At 44.3% G+C, this 19215-nt stretch overlaps 3 protein-coding genes across 4 annotated transcripts in view; all 3 read left to right on the top strand.

Annotated features, from left to right (window-relative positions):
• Positions 1-13160, top strand: part of LOC148686099 (uncharacterized) — a 580325-nt gene extending 567165 nt beyond the window's left edge. Inside the window, exons 10-12 of one of the 2 annotated variants that reach the window (XM_088668900.1) lie at positions 4378-4589; positions 8960-8964; positions 11531-13160. In XM_088668900.1, coding sequence (XP_088525026.1) covers positions 4378-4589; positions 8960-8964; positions 11531-12241 — 928 coding nt within the window. In that variant the 3' untranslated portion in view covers positions 12242-13160. Of the gene's footprint in view, positions 1-4377; positions 4590-4744; positions 5997-7334; positions 7462-8959; positions 8965-10673 lie in introns of those variants that run through there. The other variant, XM_088668899.1, reaches the window with a different exon arrangement.
• Positions 1-19215, top strand: part of LOC118078417 (uncharacterized) — a 295133-nt gene that overhangs the window by 211457 nt on the left and 64461 nt on the right. The window lies entirely within an intron of this gene.
• Positions 4758-5222, top strand: LOC148686107 (uncharacterized). Its single transcript, XM_088668967.1, has one exon. It carries the CDS (start codon positions 4758-4760, stop codon positions 5220-5222), a length of 465 nt encoding a protein of 154 aa, XP_088525093.1.

A 19215-nucleotide genomic window follows, 5' to 3' on the forward strand; every position in this document is an offset into this window, starting at 1 on the left:
CAGGTGGTATACAAATTAAATACCTAAATCTCCTTCCATTGCACATGTTCCAGCTTATCAATATCCTTATTTATTATCATTTTTAAAATTTATGTGCCCTTAGTCTGAAGATTTCAAAACATAAACATACAGGATGAAAGCATGACTTTGTGAAAAACAAGTGAAGCTAGAGAAATCTCTCCTCCCCTTTTTTGGATGGAGTTTAAAACTTCGTTGATCAGGGGACTGCTGTGGAAATAGTGCATCTTGATTTTAGGAAGGCTTTTGACAAAGTTTTATGTGAGGAAGCTGGTAAAATGTGGGCTGAATGAGATAACTGTCAGGTGGACTTGACTGACCGAACCCAAAGAGGACTCCTTCATGGTTCCTCCGCATCCTGGGGGAAAGTGACAAGAGGGATGCTGCAGAGTTCTGTCCTGGGCCCGTTGTTGTTCAACGTCTTTATAAATGACTTGGATGAAGGAACTGCTCACCCCATTTGCAGGCAACCCCTGCTGTGAGTGCCTGCAGGTCCCGTCCCTGCCTCTCTCCATCTGGTCCAGGATGGGACCTGACAGGCCTCTTGAGGACATCTGTCGCTGCTGCTGTTGCTGCTCAGGAGAACCCAGAACAGTGCAAAGACTTCTTTCTTAAAATGTATTTAAAATTGCTCTTTTATCTTTTAAAATTCTTTTTGGCGTAGGGGGCAGGATGGCTATTTAGTTGGGGTTGGGAATTTGTTTAATATTGGTATGTTTGTAACTTTTATTGTTTTTGGTTTCTGTTGTTTTATTGGGTTTATTTGTATAGTTTGTATTTTGTTTTTAAGGGGAGGGGTCAGGGCTGCCTGGGAGTGGGTCCCATCCAACAGAATGGCTGGGGCAGATTCCACAGGGAGGGATGCACTGGGACATCTGATCACGAGTAGGAGGAGGAGTTACACTAAGACCAGACCATGTAATTCCCGAGGAGGCAGGTTTAGTCATTGTTTGAGGACTATCCCTGCCTCCGGGTCTGGTCTTGACCGGATGGATACTGGAATCAGCAAGGGAGACCCACATGACCTGAAGGTGCTGCAGTACAATGCCAGGTCAATGACTCACAAGACGGCCCTTCCCGGCTCGCTTTTATCAGCCAAGATGGACTGTCTCGCCAGAGTGGTGCATGCTCTAGTTATTTTCCGCTTGAACTACTGCAATGTGCTCTATGTGGGGCTACCTTTGAAGGTGACCTGGAAACTACAACTAATCCAGAATGCGGCAGCTAGACTGGTGACTGGGAGCAGCCGCCGAGATCATATAACACCAGTCTTGAAAGACCTACATTGGCTCCCAGGACATTTCTGAGAACAATTCAAAGTGTTGGTGCTGACCTTTAAAGCCCTAAAAAGCATTGGTCCAGTATACCTGAAGCAGCATCTCCACCCCCATTGTTCTGCCTGGACACTGAGGTCCAGCACCAAGGGCCTTGTGGCAATTCCCTCGCTGCAAGAAGTGAGGTTACAGGGAACCAGGCAGAGGGCCTTCTTGGTGGTGGTGCCCGCCCTGTGGAATGCCCTCCCACCAGATGTCAAAGAAAAAAACAACTATCAGACTTCTAGAAGACATCTGAAGGCAGCCCTGTTTAGGGAAGCTTTTTATATTTGATGGACTATTGTGTTTTAATATTTTGTTGGAAGCCGCCCCGAGTGGCTGGGGGAACCCAATGAGATGACAGGGTATAAATAATATATTATTATTATTATTATTAACACCAAACGGGAGCAGAGACCAGTGTGGCAGAAGGCAGAATCAGACCACTTTATTCTGCCTTGGTCAGGCCCCACCTAGAATACTATGTTCAATTCTGTGCACCACGATTTAAGTATCTTAAATTTTGTTTGCCAGGGAAAACGAAGAAGTTGGGGGAACACAATCCATATTCCTTTCAGGAATCCACCCAGCACTCATGGGAAAATGTGTCGTAATCTTTTAGAGTAATCAAATGAAACTTTAACACATGGCAGGATGAAAGTCTGCAATTCCATCAAGACAAGCTATTTGTTGTTTACTCTTGTAACCATTGCTTTCTTTGAAATTATCTTTTGTACCATGAAGTAATTTTTTAAAAGGAGGTGGGGAAATCATTCCATAAATCTGCTTGCATCTGTTGAGTGTTATTTGGAGACTGTAACTCCCAGTAATTTCACATTTTCTATGTGTTTCTGTGTGTTCAGCACACATGATTGCGGGTGAGACTGAATAAAACACTTCCTAGGACATTCCCTTTGACTGCTTCTGTATTGTTTCAAATGTGACTTCACTTACAGATAAGAACAAATAATATTCATTCCTGACAAATCATACCATCGTCAGCTCATTAATCTCCACCCCAACAAACCCTGCGCTGAACATGAGCAACTGCTTTCTTCCCATTTCTTAGGTGGAAATAACTGATAATGAAAAGGAGGAAGGGAGATAGAGCCTTTCCCTCAACCTTTGGGGATCTGGGGGGGGGGTTCATTTTAGCCCTTAGTCCTGCTCCAACCCCAAATCTTCACACTATCTGGGTGTTTCACGGTCGGTGTAATGCAAGTAGGATGTAAATCTTATCCGATTCTTCTCCTCGCGTATTTCATGCCATCACTACCAAGCAAGGAGATTTGGGTCTCATTGCTCCAAATAACACTGTCCCATTGTTCCACTGTCCACTTAACATGGATTCAAGCTTTTAAAGCTTTGATGGAGAGATAACAATGGGTTTTCCTTAGAATTCTAGCATTTAGACCAGTCCTTGCACTCAACTTCACATTACATTGTGCCATGTCATCTTGTAGACACCCAGATGATATTCTTTGGTCATGTAGGGACAGTTTCTCCATTCTTCGATCATCACTTGCCTTTCTGCACCTTTTCCTGCCTTTACCAGTCTGATTTTGTAGTGGCTGAGTCTCCTTATACCTCTTCAAAAACATAGAAATGCCAACTTCAGTTTAGTTTTTCCCAATCTTTCATCTAATTTCTTCATAACTGTAGCCTTGTTCACTTAATAGTACTATTTTACATCGCTCTCTGAGTGACCAATCAACTCTTTGTGCCATTTCTTTAATTTTATTATCTTTTACAAACTCACTAAATGAAAGAACGCAAAAAAACCCAACCAACTTGATAGCAATCACATAACACACTGACAAAAGTCCACCTAAGCAAGTTGTGCTTCCTTTTTCTGGTTATTTGGCTATATGTTTTGATAGAATACAGATAACTGAACAAACTATGTTGCTTTACATAATTGATTAAATTACCTTTACATTGGTATATAATTTTATGGTATTACTCCAAAAGAAGTGGTATTTTGAGATAAAAAACTTCTGAAATACACTCGTTTCCAAAAGGCTTCCACAATTTTGGCCACTACTGTATATCAAGCTGTCAGGGAGGTTGCTGGCTACCCTCGAGCAATGACACTCCAAACCATCTTGTCTTTAATACTTTTATTGTGAAAGTTATTTACAGTGCAAGAGCTTCATGAAAACATGGCTACTCAGTGCTATCAGATTCTCCCAATGGCGCTTTTCGGCTCCTCCCCCAGCAGAGTAGTTTGGGGACCCCAAATCTCCACCCCCTGCATTTGTGAGCCACTGATCGCCTCCGTTCCGGGGTGAATTCGAAAGGACGCCGCTCTGTTGCTTCCCCGCTAGACCTCTCCGCTGGCCCCTCCTTCCTCGCTGGTATCACAGGCTGCAGGTGGTACTCTTGGATGCTACCTGAGCCCTGGCCCACTCCGCTCACTTCCTCCTTCCTGTCTCCTGTCCCTCCGCCGTTTGAAGAGCTGGATTTGATGAGGGGTGGCTGTTCCCTGTAAGCCCACCCCCTTGCACAAACTAAGCAACATTCAACAACAACCCATCAGAATCTAATAATAAATATGTTGGTTAATGACAAATCACAAAGGTAATTGACACACACCCAACTTCCTTCAGTTCTTCTGCATTTGTCCCTGAGACTCTAATCCCTTTTTGTCTCCATTGCAGATTCTGATGAATTGGAAATTGAGAACAAGGGTGAATATGACAGAATCCCCAGAGAGGAGAAGCCACACAAAAAATTGGAGTGTGGAGAGAGCTGCAGTCAGAACTCCCATTCAACATCCCCAAAAAGAAATCTCATTGGAAAGAAACACTATAAGTGTGTGGAATGTGGAAAGAGCTTCAGTACGAGCACCAATCTCACTAAGCATCAAATAATTCATACTGGGGAGAAACCCTATCAGTGTGTGGAATGTGGAAAGAGCTTCAGTCAGAGCAACTCTCTCACTTCCCATCAAAGAATTCATACGGGAGAAACCCTATCAGTGTGTGGAATGTGGAAAGAGCTTCAGTACGAGCTCCTCCCTAACTTCCCATCAAAGAGGTCACAGAGGGGAGAAACCATATCAGTGCTTGGAATGTGGAAATAGCTTCAGTACGAGGTCCGATCTCAATAAGCATCAGAGAATTCATACAGGGGAGAAACCCTATCAGTGTGTGGAATGTGGAAAGAGCTTCAGTAAGAGCTCCAATCTCACTAAGCATCAAAGAATTCATACAGGGGAGAAACCCTATCAGTGCATGGAATGTGGAAAGAGCTTCAGTACGAGCTCCCATCTCACTAACCATCAAAGAATTCATACAGGGGAGAAACCCTATCAGTGTATGGAATGTGAAAAGAGATTCAGTACGAGCTCCCATCTCACTAACCATCAAAGAATTCATACGGGAGAAACCCTATCAGTGTCTGGAATGTGGAAAGAGCTTCAGTATGAGCTCCCATCTCACTAAACATCAAAGAATTCATACAGGGGAGAAACCCTATCAGTGTGTGGAATGTGGAAAGAGCTTCAGTACGAGCTCCCATCTCACTAGGCATAAAATAATTCATAGAGGGGAGAAACCCTATCAGTGTGTGGAATGTGGAAAGAGCTTCAGTAAGAGCTCCAATCTCACTAAGCATCAAATAATTCATACAGGGGAGAAACCCTATCAGTGCATGGAATGTGGAAAGAGCTTCAGTACGAGCTCCTCCCTAACTTCCCATCAAAGAATTCATACAGGGGAGAAACCCTATCAGTGTATGGAATGTGAAAAGAGCTTCAGTACGAGCTCCCATCTCACTAACCATCAAAGAATTCATACAGGGGAGAAACCCTATCAGTTCAGTAGAGCGACCGAGAGCCAGCGGAGTGGAGTCGCGGGAGCCATTTTGGGCAACATCGTCACCTCCTAGAAGCGAAGCCCCGAGTCTTCAACCAGCAAGCGGCGGATTTTCCTTACCAAAAGAAAAATTCAGACTAAGTAAGTGAAATCTCCAATTGGGATTAAGATTTAGAATCGGAAACATAGGAAGAGGTTCAAAAAAACGGGAGTCGATCTCTTCCTACGGTGGAGCTAAGAAGTGGTAAAATGCTCCAAAGCCGATAAGTAACTGACTGTGTCTGGAAACCCTAAATAAATTTCTGGGGGAAACCTCTTATCAGCCCTGGGGCCGGCACCCCACGAGGCCCAGCAAAGAAATAACGTGAAAGAAGTTTGACAGCTGTCAAAAATAAATGTGGTGAAAAATTGGAGAGTGATATTAGTGGGAAATCTGAAAAATTGAATTGTTTGGACTATGAAAAGGGATTGCCAAGATGGATGCTACTGTTTGCGAAGACGGAAATTCCATTGTCTTTGTCTTCTAATCTCCATTCTGCTTGTGACTGTGAAAAAATGTCAACATCCGGAGCATCTGCCTTCCAACAGACTGTGTTGGGTTATTTGGAAATACTGCAAGATCTCTTAAAGGGACAGCAACAATTTAGCTCTCTGTTAACCAGCTTTGTGGAACATGGACAGGACTTAAATGATATTTTGGCAAATGAAAGGGATCTTAGAAACCAAGACTTGGTGGATGCACAACAAATCAAGATAAAGGAAGAAGAAAAGGTCCAACATGAAGAGAAGAATTCTAAAAAAAATAATTGAGAAATTAATCATAGTGAACGATGCACGACAAATTAAGGTAAAGGAAGAAGAAAAGGTCCAATATGAAGATAAGAACTCTAAAAAAATAATGGAGAAATTAATGACAGTGGGACAGCATCACCAATTATGGGCAATGACTTTTGAAGGGAATGGGGAGGCTTGGGAAAATGCAACTGAGCAAGGAGAGGGTATTGGGATGTTGGGAAAGCAGAGGGAGGGGAAGACAAAGACTGGGATTGTAAAATGGGATAGATATGGCGTGGGTTGAAAAAATTGGTAAAATTATTTTTAGGATAGTCGAAAAATGGTTGCGAAATCTTGGCTTGATAATGGAAATGCTGATCCGATTAGGGGAAAGAATCCGGGGTGAAGAGGTTAGAAATGTGAATAATTATCTGATATTTCTTGGGGGGGAGGTAGGAAAGGGCTGGGGGAATTTTTTTTTGATTAGTGTAAATTGAAACAGTATGTTTAGATAGGCAGTTGGGTGGGTATCTGCCTATTTCTCTCCCTATTAGCCTGGAGCCGCTGGTGGCAGGGGGGGGGCTCTGGGGGAGGGGAGAGTGAGCGGAGCGGAGGGAAACTCAACTGTAAAAAAGAACTCCTTTGGATTGTCACCTCTCATAGGTCTACCTAGTGGCAGGAGGGGGCCTGTGGGGAGGGGGTATGAAGAAGGAGGAATGTTGGGTTATTTTCTTTAGAATAAGAATGGAATTTATGAGTAAGAAATCCGTTATAATTGTTACTAGGAAATCATGAAAACTGGGAAGAAGGGATCTGAGGAAGCCACCAGAATTAGGTTTGATGAATTAAGAATTTGGAAATGGATATTTTAATTTTTATTCTTTTTCTAGGTTTTTCTTTTTCTTTGTTTTTTTATTTTTGTTTGTTCTTTTTTCATTTTTTTAAAATTTTATTCAATGGGATTATAAATAAATAGATGGGGGGTTGCCAACCCCTATCCCGCCTTGTTATACTGGGGCCTCTTGGTGGCAGGGGGAGGCTTTAGGGGCAAGGGGGGGAGGCGAGGACAAACCCATCTATAAAATGGACCGCCTTCGACTCTCACCGTCCAGGGGACTCTCTTGTGGCAGAAGGGGACCTTTGGGGGGGAGGGAAGGTGGATGGATATGTATGATATGTCTCTGTTTTCTTTTTCTTTTGTTTTCCTTTCTTTTTTCTCTGTGTTATTTTAAGAAATCAATAAAAAATTATTTTTTAAAAAAACATCAAAATAGGCATTCATAATAAAAATGTGCAGCAAAGCAATCCTATTGAAACAAGACAGCAATTAAGAGGAAGGAAAGAACAGAGCATTGTGTAGCAGATCATATTTCTGCTGTCTCAGAGGAGGACATTTCCCTTTTTCTTTCAGGGTCCAGTGTGCTTTGAAGATGTCGCTGTTTGTTTCACGGACGAGGAGTGGGCGTTGCTGGATCCTGACCAGAGAGCTCTGCATAAGGACGTCATGGAGGAGAATTGTGGGATCGTGGCCTCTCTTGGTAAGGCTCCCTGTGGGATTGTCTTATCTGCCTGGAAATTCAAAAAAATACCTCTATGTGACAAACCTCATATATTTTCACAGAGCTCAACAGCGCCCCCTATAACACCTGGGAACCTAACACCCCCACAATAAAAAGTAAATTACAGTCTTTTCTGTGAACCATCTTCCTCCAGTACTTCCTCTTCATACCACGGTTGGGCTGTTCTGAACTGCCCAGGCATCTTAAATGTCAGCCTCAGAGTTGTTAGGAAAGAGAAGTAGCTTCTGTCAGGTTTTCTGTTTTTGTTTTTGCTGCTGTCAATCTTGGGTTGACCAAATAGATGCCTGACCTTGGAGATGGAGGGGAGGCCATGACTGGGCCAAACAACATCCATCCCAGAGAAGAGCCAGGCTTATTGAATCTTAGGTAGTGGTAGCAGTGATAAGAATAGTAATCGTAATAATTTTTATTCATTCCCTGCCCATATATAAACATGAAACATTAATAATAAAAATCTGATCCCGTATGATAAGTACATTAACTTTAAAATGAACAACATACAGTAGTGGCCAAAATTGTGGAAACCTTTTCAGGAAAGTGTATTTCTGAGGTATGATGGCTCATAGCACCATTTGTTGGGGGGAATAATATCAAGAAATTATATAGCAATGGAATGAAAATTTAATGAAGAATGTAATGCAATAACTTTAATGAAGGAGTATTTATTAGAACAGAGGTCATGAAGAAAAAATGTGAAACACATAGAAAAAAGGAGATATACAGAAATTCTCACCATGTCAATTAATACTTAGTTTGGTAACCTTTAGCTTTAATTACGGCCTTACAACGCCTTCTCATGGAGTGAACCATTTTTTTTCTTTTTAGTTCTGCAGCTGTAATAATGTGATACCAAGATGCAATTATTGCCTCTATTAATTGAGCTTTACAGTGGTACCTGGGGTTCCGAACAGCCTAGTTAACGATCTTTTGGGGTTACGTACACTTCAAAACTGGAATGAGTGTTCTGGTTTGCGTAATTTTTTTGGAAAGCGAACGTACTCCATTCGGGGGTGCACTTCTGTTTTGTCGGCACGGCCTTCCCTCGCTCAGCCCAGCAGAAGCAGATGTGTTGGAGCCAGGGAGCGACAGTGACATCTTTTGCCTGCTTGGCACGGCCTTCTCTTGCTTAGTGCCGGCTGCGGCAGCAACACCCAGAAGCAGAGAAGGGGGTCCTTGATGCTGCAGTGATGGAATAGCGGAATAGACAGCTGAGCGGAGGGTGGGGAGGAAGGATCCCTGTCCAGGGACTCGCCTGTCCTCAGGAGATCGACCAACAGCCCGTCCTCCTGTGGCGCCTCCTAATCTCTCCATTCAAATGCAACGGCCCCACCTGCTATTGGTTGAGACAGATGGTGAGGTCACAGGCAGTCCTGAGCAAGTGAGGCTGCTCGCGACATCTCCGGTTCTCAACGGAGCTGCAGCCATGTGCGGAGTGACAGATGTGTGGGAAAAGAAGGCAGGGTGGCGTCGGCATTTGCAGATTTTGTAGGGCGTGTGGGTGGCATTTAAATGGAGACTCTGCTCCTTTCTTAGTGGGAAGAGCATTAAACGGAGGGTTGCCACACAAATAGACCAGGAGGAGGAGCGAAAAATAAAAATAAAAAGCAGCACCGTTTCTGCTTGCATATCTAACGACTCTTGAGTTATATTATTGTTGCCTTATTGGCTTCAGCTGGGTTCTTTGCTTTGCGCCCGGGCAGGGAGAAAAAAAGTCTAAAACGACACCGAGGGTTGAGTCTAGAGAAAGAGTTTATTTCTCGTTACAGGTAGGTAGCCATGTTGGTCTGACGCAGTCAAAACAAAATAAAAAATTCCTTCCAGTAGCACCTTAGAGACCAACTAAGTTTGTCATAGGTATGAGCTTTCGTGTGCATGCACATTTCTTCAGATACACTGAAACAGAAGTTACCAGACCCTATGTATAGTCAGAGGGTGGGAAGGGGTATTACTCAGAAGGGGGGTGGGAATGGGTGATTGGCTGATAGGAGTGGTAAACCTGTTGATGACTGTTAATGACTGCAATTGGTCTTGCAGGACAAAGCTGAGGCGCTAAAGAAAGCTTGATCATGTATAATGAGATAAGAATCCAGTGTCCTTATTCAGACCAGGTCTCTCCATGGTTTTAAGCTTGGTAATGAGTTGCAATTCAGCAACTTCTCTTTCCAGTCTGTTCCTGAAATTTTTCTGTAATAAAACAGCTGCTTTGAGATCTTGTATAGAATGTCCTGGGAGATCAAAGTGTTCTCCTCCTGGTTTCTCTGTCTTGTGATTCCTGATGTCAGATTGATGTCCATTTATCCTTTGGCGTAGGGTTTGGCCTGTTTGTCCAATATAGAGAGCTGAAGGGCATTGCCGGCATTTGATGGCATACACAATGTTAGAAGATGAGCAATTAAATAGTCCTGAAATGGTATGTTGGATGTTGTTGGGGCCAGTGATGGTGTTGTCCGGGTGTATGTGGCAGCATAAAGACCTTTCATTGCCTACAGACAGCCACCCAATCTTAAACAACTCCTCACCCACAATAATGCCACCACCAGACTTAACATGGACACTGGTACCAGAGCCTGCAATAAACCCAGGTGCCAACTTTGCTACCCACACCTTTTGCTGTCATACAACCCCAGATCATCACACTATCTGGGTGTTTCACGGTAGGTGTAATGCAAGTAGGGTGTAAATCTTCTTTGATTCTTCTCCTCACATCTTTTTCTGTCATTTTTTTATGTTTTTCAAACTCATGAAACAAAAGAAGACAAAAAAACCAACCAACCAACTTGATAGCAATCACATAACAATCTGACAAAAGTCAACCTAAGCAAGTTGTGCTTCCTTTTTCTAGTTATTTGGCTACAGCTTTTGATAGAATACAGGTAATTACATTCTTGATTAAATTATCTTTCCATTGATACATAATAATACGATATTACTCCAAAAGAAGTGGTGCTATGAGCCATCAAACCTCTGAAATATACTTTTTCCCCAAAAGCCTTGCACAATTTAGACCACTACCGTATATCAAACTAAGCAACATTCAACAACCCATAAGAATGTAATAATAAATATGTTGGTTAATGACAAACAAAAAAGGTAATGAACACACACCCAACTCCCTTCAGTTCTTCTGCATTTGTCCCTGAGGCTCAAATCCCTCTTTGTCTCCGTTGCAGATTTTGATGAAATGGAAATCGAGAACAAGGGTGACCATGGCAAAATCCCCAGAGAGGAGAAGCCACGTAAAAATTTGGAGTGTGGAGAGAGCTGCAGTCAGAGCTCACATTCCACTTCCCAACAAAGAATTCTCATTGGAAAGAAACCCTATCAGTGTGTGGAATGTGGAAAGAGCTTCAGGAAGAGCTGCGATCTCAATTCCCATCAGAGAATTCATACAGGGGAGAAACCCTATCAGTGTGTTGAATGTGGAAAGAACTTCAGTCAGAGCTCCCATCTCACTGAGCACCAGAGAATTCATACAGGGGAGAAACCATATCAGTGTGTGGAATGTGGAAAGAGCTTCAGTACGAGCTCCAATCTCACTAAGCATAAAAGAATTCATACAGGGGAGAAACCCTATCAGTGTGTGGAATGTGGAAAGAGATTCAGTCACAGCGACATTCTCACTAAGCATCAGAGAATTCATACAGGGGTGAAACCCTTTCAGTGCTTTGAATGTGGAAAGAGCTTCAGCCAGAGCTCCCATCTCACTTCCCATCAAGGAATTCATACAGGAGACAAACCTTATGAGAGCGGGGAATGTGGAGAGAGCTGCAGTCAGAGCTCCCATTCCATTTCCCAACAAAGAATGCTCATTGGAAAGAAACCCTATCAGTGCATGGAATGTGGAAAGAGCTTCAGTCAGAGCAACTCTCTCATTTTCCATCAAAGAATTCATACAGGGGAGAAACCCTATCATTGTGTGGAATGTGGAAAGAGCTTCAGTACGAGCTCCTCTCTCACGTCCCATAAAAGAATTCATACAGGGGAGAAACCATATCAGTGTGTGGAATGTGGAAAGAGCTTCAGTCAGAGTTCTGATCTCACTTCCCATCAAAGAATTCATACAGGAGAGAAACCATATCAGTGTGTGGAATGTGGAAAGAGCTTCAGTCACAGCTCCCATCTCACTTCCCATCAAAGAATTCATACAGGAGAGAAACCGTATCAATGTGTGGAATGTGGAAAGAACTTCAATACGAGCTCCGATCTTACTAAGCATCAGAGAATTCATACAGGAGAGAAACCTTATCAGTGTGTGGAATGTGGAAAGAGCTTCAGTACAAGCTCCCATCTCACTAAGCATAATAGAATTCATACAGGGGAGAAACCCTATCAGTGCATGGAATGTGGGAAGAGCTTTAGTACGAGCTCCCATCTCACTTCCCATCAAAGAATTCACACAGGGGAGAAACCCTATCAGTGTGTGGAATGTGGAAAGAGCTTCAGTAACAGCTCCTCTCTCACTTCCCATCAGAGAATTCATACAGGGGAGAAACCATATCAGTGCAGGGGATGTGGAAGGAGATTTAGTCAGAGTGGCCATCTCACATCCCATGAAAGAATTCATACTGGCGAGAAACCCTATCAGTGTGCGGACTGTGGAAAGAGCTTCAATACGAGCTCCCTTCTCACTTCCCATCAAAGAATTCATACAGGGGAAAAACCCTATCAGTGTGTGGAATGTGGAAAGAGCTTCAGTCAGAGCTCCCATCTCACTAGGCATCAGAGAATTCATACGTAGTTCGGAAAAACCCTTTAGTATAGGTTTAGACGTCACGCAAATACGGATCTTTTTAACCAGGTCTTTGGCGCATTGAAATCTGATGCCCTTTTAAAAATGTGGTGGGGATAACCAAGACAACAAATGCTGGAAATGTAAGAAGGAGGAAGGGACATTTTATCATATGTGGTGGACCTGCCCATTAGTTAAGGAATTCTGGGAAAAGATTTATAATGAGTTGAAAAAAGGGTTGAAGAACACTTTTATTAAGAAACCAGAATCCTTTCTACAGGGCATAATAGGTAAAGAAATTCCTAAGAAATATGTCAATCTATTTTTGTATGCCACAGCTGCAGCTAGAATATTGATAGCAAAGAACTGGAAAACACAGAAGATACCAACGGTTGAAGAATGGCAAATGAAGATGTTGGACTATATGGAGCTTGCCGAGCTGACCGGGAGACTACGTGACCAGGGAGAAGAGACGGTGGAAGAGGAATGGAAGAAGTTTAGAATTTGTTTTAAAAAGCATTGTAGAATTGAAGTAGGAAGAGAATTATAAGTAATTGTGAAGTTGCAGGTTTGAAAAATAAGTGAAATTTATTTTGAATTAGGTGTGGAATGATATAATGAGATATAGATTAAGAAATAGAAGACGTAATTAGGTTAAGGAAATTAAGATTTAGAATTTGCCAAAAATGATTTGCAGTGAGCCGCTAGAAGAGGGACTCGAGGAAGTCCTCTTTTAAAATGTGATGAATTACTGTATTTTTCTTTTTTATTATAATGTTTGTCTTTATTTTTATTTTTAATATCTTTTTTCTTTTTTGTGTTGCTAAGAGAATTATGATGGGATAATTGTGGATAGATTTATGTATACGAATTATTGTAAAATTTAATAAAAATTATTTAAAAAATAAAAAATAAAAATGTGGTGGGGAAGGGGTTACAGATGTGTATTTTGTGTTTTTATATTGCCTTTTCATGTTGTAACCATCCTGAGACCTGTGGGTGTAGGGAATAGAACTCTTAGGGGCCGAGGGGTCTTTGCTGCCCCAATAAAATATTAGAGGGTTCAACCCCCCCCCAATTGATAGGCATTGCCATTCCAATAGGGTGCATGCATCATGCGATTGATGGTGCAAGGTGGGTTTTACCTGGCCCCCCACCAATATTTTTTTCAAGTCGGCACCACTGGGTCAGGTGGTATACAAATTAAATACCTAAATCTCCTTCCATTGCACATGTTCCAGCTTATCAATATCCTTATTTATTATCATTTTTAAAATTTATGTGCCCTTAGTCTGAAGATTTCAAAACATAAACATACAGGATGAAAGCATGACTTTGTGAAAAACAAGTGAAGCTAGAGAAATCTCTCCTCCCCTTTTTTGGATGGAGTTTAAAACTTCGTTGATCAGGGGACTGCTGTGGAAATAGTGCATCTTGATTTCAGGAAGGCTTTTGACAAAGTTTTATGTGAGGAAGCTGGTAAAATGTGGGCTGAATGAGATAACTGTCAGGTGGACTTGACTGACCGAACCCAAAGAGGACTCCTTCATGGTTCCTCCGCATCCTGGGGGAAAGTGACAAGAGGGATGCTGCAGAGTTCTGTCCTGGGCCCGTTGTTGTTCAACGTCTTTATAAATGACTTGGATGAAGGAACTGCTCACCCCATTTGCAGGCAACCCCTGCTGTGAGTGCCTGCAGATCCCGTCCCTGCCTCTCTCCATCTGGTCCAGGATGGGACCTGACAGGCCTCTTGAGGACATCTGTCGCTGCTGCTGTTGCTGCCCAGGAGAACCCAGAACAGTGCAAAGACTTCTTTCTTAAAATGTATTTAAAATTGCTCTTTTATCTTTTAAAATTCTTTTTGGCGTAGGGGGCAGGATGGCTATTTAGTTGGGGTTGGGAATTTGTTTAATATTGGTATGTTTGTAACTTTTATTGTTTTTGGTTTCTGTTGTTTTATTGGGTTTATTTGTATAGTTTTTATTTTGTTTTTAAGGGGAGGGGTCAGGGCTGCCTGGGAGTGGGTCCCATCCAACAGAATGGCTGGGGCAGGTTCCACAGGGAGGGATGCACTGGGACATCTGATCACGAGTAGGAGGAGGAGTTACACTAAGACCAGACCATGTAATTCCCGAGGAGGCAGGTTTAGTCATTGTTTGAGGACTATCCCTGCCTCCGGGTCTGGTCTTGACCGGATGGATACTGGAATCAGCAAGGGAGACCCACATGACCTGAAGGTGCTGCAGTACAATGCCAGGTCAATGACTCACAAGACGGCCCTTCCCGGCTCGCTTTTATCAGCCAAGATGGACTGTCTCGTCAGAGTGGTGCATGCTCTAGTTATTTTCCGCTTGAACTACTGCAATGTGCTCTATGTGGGGCTACCTTTGAAGGTGACCTGGAAACTACAACTAATCCAGAATGCGGCAGCTAGACTGGTGACTGGGAGCAGCCGCCGAGATCATATAACACCAGTCTTGAAAGACCTACATTGGCTCCCAGGACATTTCTGAGAACAATTCAAAGTGTTGGTGCTGACCTTTAAAGCCCTAAACAGCATTGGTCCAGTATACCTGAAGGAGCATCTCCACCCCCATCGTTCTGCCTGGACACTGAGGTCCAGCACCAAGGGCCTTGTGGCAATTCCCTCGCTGCAAGAAGTGAGGTTACAGGGAACCAGGCAGAGGGCCTTCTTGGTGGTGGTGCCCGCCCTGTGGAATGCCCTCCCACCAGATGTCAAAGAAAAAAACAACTATCAGACTTCTAGAAGACATCTGAAGGCAGCCCTGTTTAGGGAAGCTTTTGATATTTGATGGACTATTGTGTATTAATATTTTGTTGGAAGCCGCCCCGAGTGGCTGGGGGAACCCAGTGAGATGACAGGGTATAAATAATATATTATTATTATTATTATTATTATTAACACCAAACGGGAGCAGAGACCAGTGTGGCAGAAGGCAGAATCAGACCACTTTATTCTGCCTTGGTCAGGCCCCACCTAGAATACTATGTTCAATTCTGGGCACCACGATTTAAGTATCTTAAATTTTGTTTGCCAGGGAAAACGAAGAAGTTGGGGGAACACAATCCATATTCCTTTCAGGCCTCAGGTTACAAACATTTCAGGTTACAAACTCTGCTAACCTGGAAGAGTTACCTCGAGTTGAGAATTTTGCCCCAGAATGAGAATGGAAATCGTTTGCTGGCGGCTGGAGAGTTTTCTGGAACTCTCTAGCTTTCTCCATAATCCAGCGCATGTTTGCTATTTGGTCTCTGGTTCCTCTGCCCTTTCGAAATCCAGCTTGCACTTCTGGGAGTTCTCGGTCCACATACTGCCTAAGCCTGCCTTGTAGAATTTTAAGCATAACCTTGCTAGCGTGTGAAATGAGCGCAATTGTGCGGTAGTTGGAGCATTCTTTGGCACTGCCCTTCTTTGGAATTGGGATGTAGACTGATCTTCTCCAATCCTCTGGCCATTGCTGAGTTTTCCAAACTTGCTGGCATATTGGGTGTAGCACCTTAACAGCATCATCTTTTAAAATTTTAAATAGTTCAGCTGGAATATCATCACTTCCACTGGCCTTGTTATTAGCAGTGCTTTCTAAGGCCCATTTGACTTCACTCTCCAAGATGTCTGGCTCAAGGTCAGCAACCACACTACCTGGGGTATACGAGACCTCCATATCTTTCTGGTATAATTCCTCTGTGTATTCTTGCCACCTCTTCTTGATGTCTTCTGCTTCTGCTAGGTCCTTACCACTTTTGTCCTTTATTATGGTAATCTTTGTATGAAATGTTCCTTTCATATTTCCAATTTTCTTGAACAGATCTCTGGTTTTCCCCATTCTATTGTTTTCCGCTATTTGCATTGCTCATTTAAGAAGACCCTCTTGTCTCTCCTTGCTGTTTTTTGGAAATCTGCATTCAGTTTCCTGTATCTTTCCCTATCTCCCTTGCATTTTGTTTGCCTCCTCTCCTCTGCTATTTGTAAGGCCTCGTTGGACAGCCATTTTGCTTTCTTGCATTTCCTTTTCCTTGGGATGGTTTTCGTTACTGCCTCCTGTATAATGTTACGAGCCTCCATCCATAGTTCTTCAGGCACTCTGTCCACCAAATCTAAATCCTTAAACCTGTTCCTCACTTCCACTGTGTATTCATAAGGGATTTGATTCATGCGCTGGATTATGGAGAAAGCTAGAGAGTTCCAGAAAAACGTCTACTTCTGCTTCATTGACTATGCAAAAGCCTTTGACTGTGTCGACCACAACAAACTATGGCAAGTTCTTAAAGAAATGGGAGTGCCTGATCACCTCATCTGTCTCCTGAGAAATACAAGCCCCTTCGAAAGTTAAGTATGGACTCACATTATTAATCCACTGATCAAACCTACCGTAGATATTCTCGGAAAAAATAAAATAATAATAATAATAATAATAATAATAATTTATTATTTATACCCCGCCCATCTGGCCGGGTTCCCCCAGCCACTCTGGGCGGCTTCCAAAAAAACAGAAATTCTAAAATACAGAAATCCATCAAACATTAAAAGCTTCCCTAAACAGGGCTGCCTTGAGATGCCTTCTAAAGGTCTGGTAATTGTTCTCTTTGACCTCTAGTGGGAGGGCATTCCACAGGGTGGGTGCCACTACCGAGAAGGCCCTCTGCCTGGTTCCCTGTAATTTGGCTTCTCGTAATGAGGGAACCGCCAGAAGGCCCTCGGAGCTGGACCTCAGTGTCCGGGCAGAACGATGGGGGTGGATACGCTCCTTCAGGTATACCGGACCGAGGCCGTTTAGGGCTTTAAAGGTCAACACCAACACTTTGAATTGTGCTCGGAAACGTACTGGGAGCCAATGTAGGTCTTTTAGGACCGGTGTTATGTGGTCTCGGCGGCCGCTCCCAGTCACCAGTCTAGCTGCCGCATTCTGGATTAGTTGTAGTTTCCGGGTCACCTTCAAAGGTAGCCCCACGTAGAGCGCATTGCAGTAGTCCAAGCGAGAGATAACTAGAGCATGCACCACTCTGGAGAGACAGTCAGTGGGCAGGTAGGGACTCAGCCTGCGTACCAGATGGAGTTGATAAACAGCTGCCCTGGACACGGAGTTGACCTGTGCCTCCATGGACAGCTGTGAGTCTAAAATGACTCCCAGGCTGCGCACCTGGTCTTTCAGGGGCACAGTTACCCCATTCAGGACCAGGGAGTCCTCCACACCCGCCCGCCTCCTGTCCCCCACAAACAGTACTTCTGTCTTGTCAGGATTCAATCTCAATCTGTTAGCCGCCATCCATCCTCCAACCGCCTCCAAGCACTCACACAGGACCTTCACCGCCTTCACTGGTTCTGATTTAAAAGAGAGGTAGAGCTGGGTATCATCAGCATACTGATGGACACCCAGCCCAAACCCCCTGATGATCTCTCCCAGCGGCTGCATATAGATGTTAAAAAGCATGGGGGAGAGGACAGAACCCTGAGGCACCCCACAAGTGAGAGCCCAGGGGTCTGAACACTCATCCCCCACCACCACTTTCTGAACACGGCCCAGGAGGAAGGAGCGGAACCACTGCATGACAGTGCCCCCAGCTCCCAAGCCCTCTAGACGGTCCAGAAGGATGTTATGGTCGATGGTGTCAAAAGCCGCTGAGAGATCCAGCAGAACAAGGAAACAGCTCTTACCTTTGTCCCTAGCCCGCCGGAGATCATTGACCAGTGCGACCAAGGCAGTTTCAGTCCCATGATGAGGCCTGAATCCTGACTGGAAGGGATCCAAATGGTCCGCTTCTTCCAGGCGTGCCTGGAGTTGTTCCGCAACCACTCGCTCAATCACCTTGCCCAAGAATGGAAGATTTGAGACTGGGCGATAGTTGGCCATATTGGCCGGATCTAAAGATGGTTTTTTGAGAAGCGGTTTAATAACCGCCTCTTTCAGCGGGTCTGGGAAGGCTCCCTCATGGAGAGAAGCATTTACCAACCCGCGAAGCCCATCGCCCAGCCCTTCCTGGCTAGCTTTTATAAGCCAGGATGGGCAAGGATCAAGGAGACAGGTGGTTGGTTTCATTCGTCTAAGCAGCCTGTCCACATCCTCGGAGGTAACAGATTGAAATTGATCCCACAAAACTTGACTAGACAGGACTCTAGCACTCCTCCGCCCCGGCCCTGCTCCCACGGTGGAGTCTACCTCTTCCTGAATCTGAGCGACTTTATCTGCAAAAAACTTTGCAAAATCATTGCAGGAGATCATGTGGCCCGTACTGGGCCCGGATGGAGCAGGTGGTTCCGCTAAATTGCGAACCACCTGGAAGAGTCTCCTGCTGCTGTTTTCTGCAGATGCGATGGAGATGGTGAAGAAGGTCCTCTTCGCCGTCGCCATTGCCACTTGGTAGGCTCGAAGTTGAGCTCTAGCCCGTGTCCGGTCTGATTCAAAATGAGTTTTCCGCCACTGGCGCTCTAGCCGTCTCAACGACTGTTTCATTGCCCTCAGCGCCGGGGAAAACCACGGGGCTGTCCGGGCTCCATGCAATCTGAGAGGGCGCTTCGGAGCCAGACAGTCAATAGCGCTGGTTAACTCCGCATTCCAGCGGGCCACCAGGGAATCAGCTGAAAGGCCATCGACATGGGATAAAACATCCCCTACCACTCTTTGGAAGCCAATTGGATCCATTAAGTAGCGGGGGCGGACCATCCGAATCGGTCCCACCTCCCTGCAGAGGGGAAGGGTTGCGGAGAAGTCCAGTTGCACCAGAAAGTGATCTGACCATGGCACTTCTTTTGTTTCGCTTTTACTTAATGTCAGATCACCAACATCCATAGAGGTAAACACCAAGTCCAAGGCATGTCCGCGGCTATGAGTTGGGCCAGACTTATTCAGGGACAGCCCCATGGTGGCCATGCTTTCCACGAAGTCCCGAGCGGCTCCTTGTAAGGTCGTGTCGGCATGGATGTTAAAATCCCCTAAGACAACCAAGCTAGGTGTCTCCAGGAGCAC

This window comes from Zootoca vivipara, chromosome 4 (assembly GCF_965207765.1).
Source record: "Zootoca vivipara chromosome 4, rZooViv2.hap1.1, whole genome shotgun sequence".
NCBI classification, from domain to species: domain Eukaryota; kingdom Metazoa; phylum Chordata; class Lepidosauria; order Squamata; family Lacertidae; genus Zootoca; species Zootoca vivipara.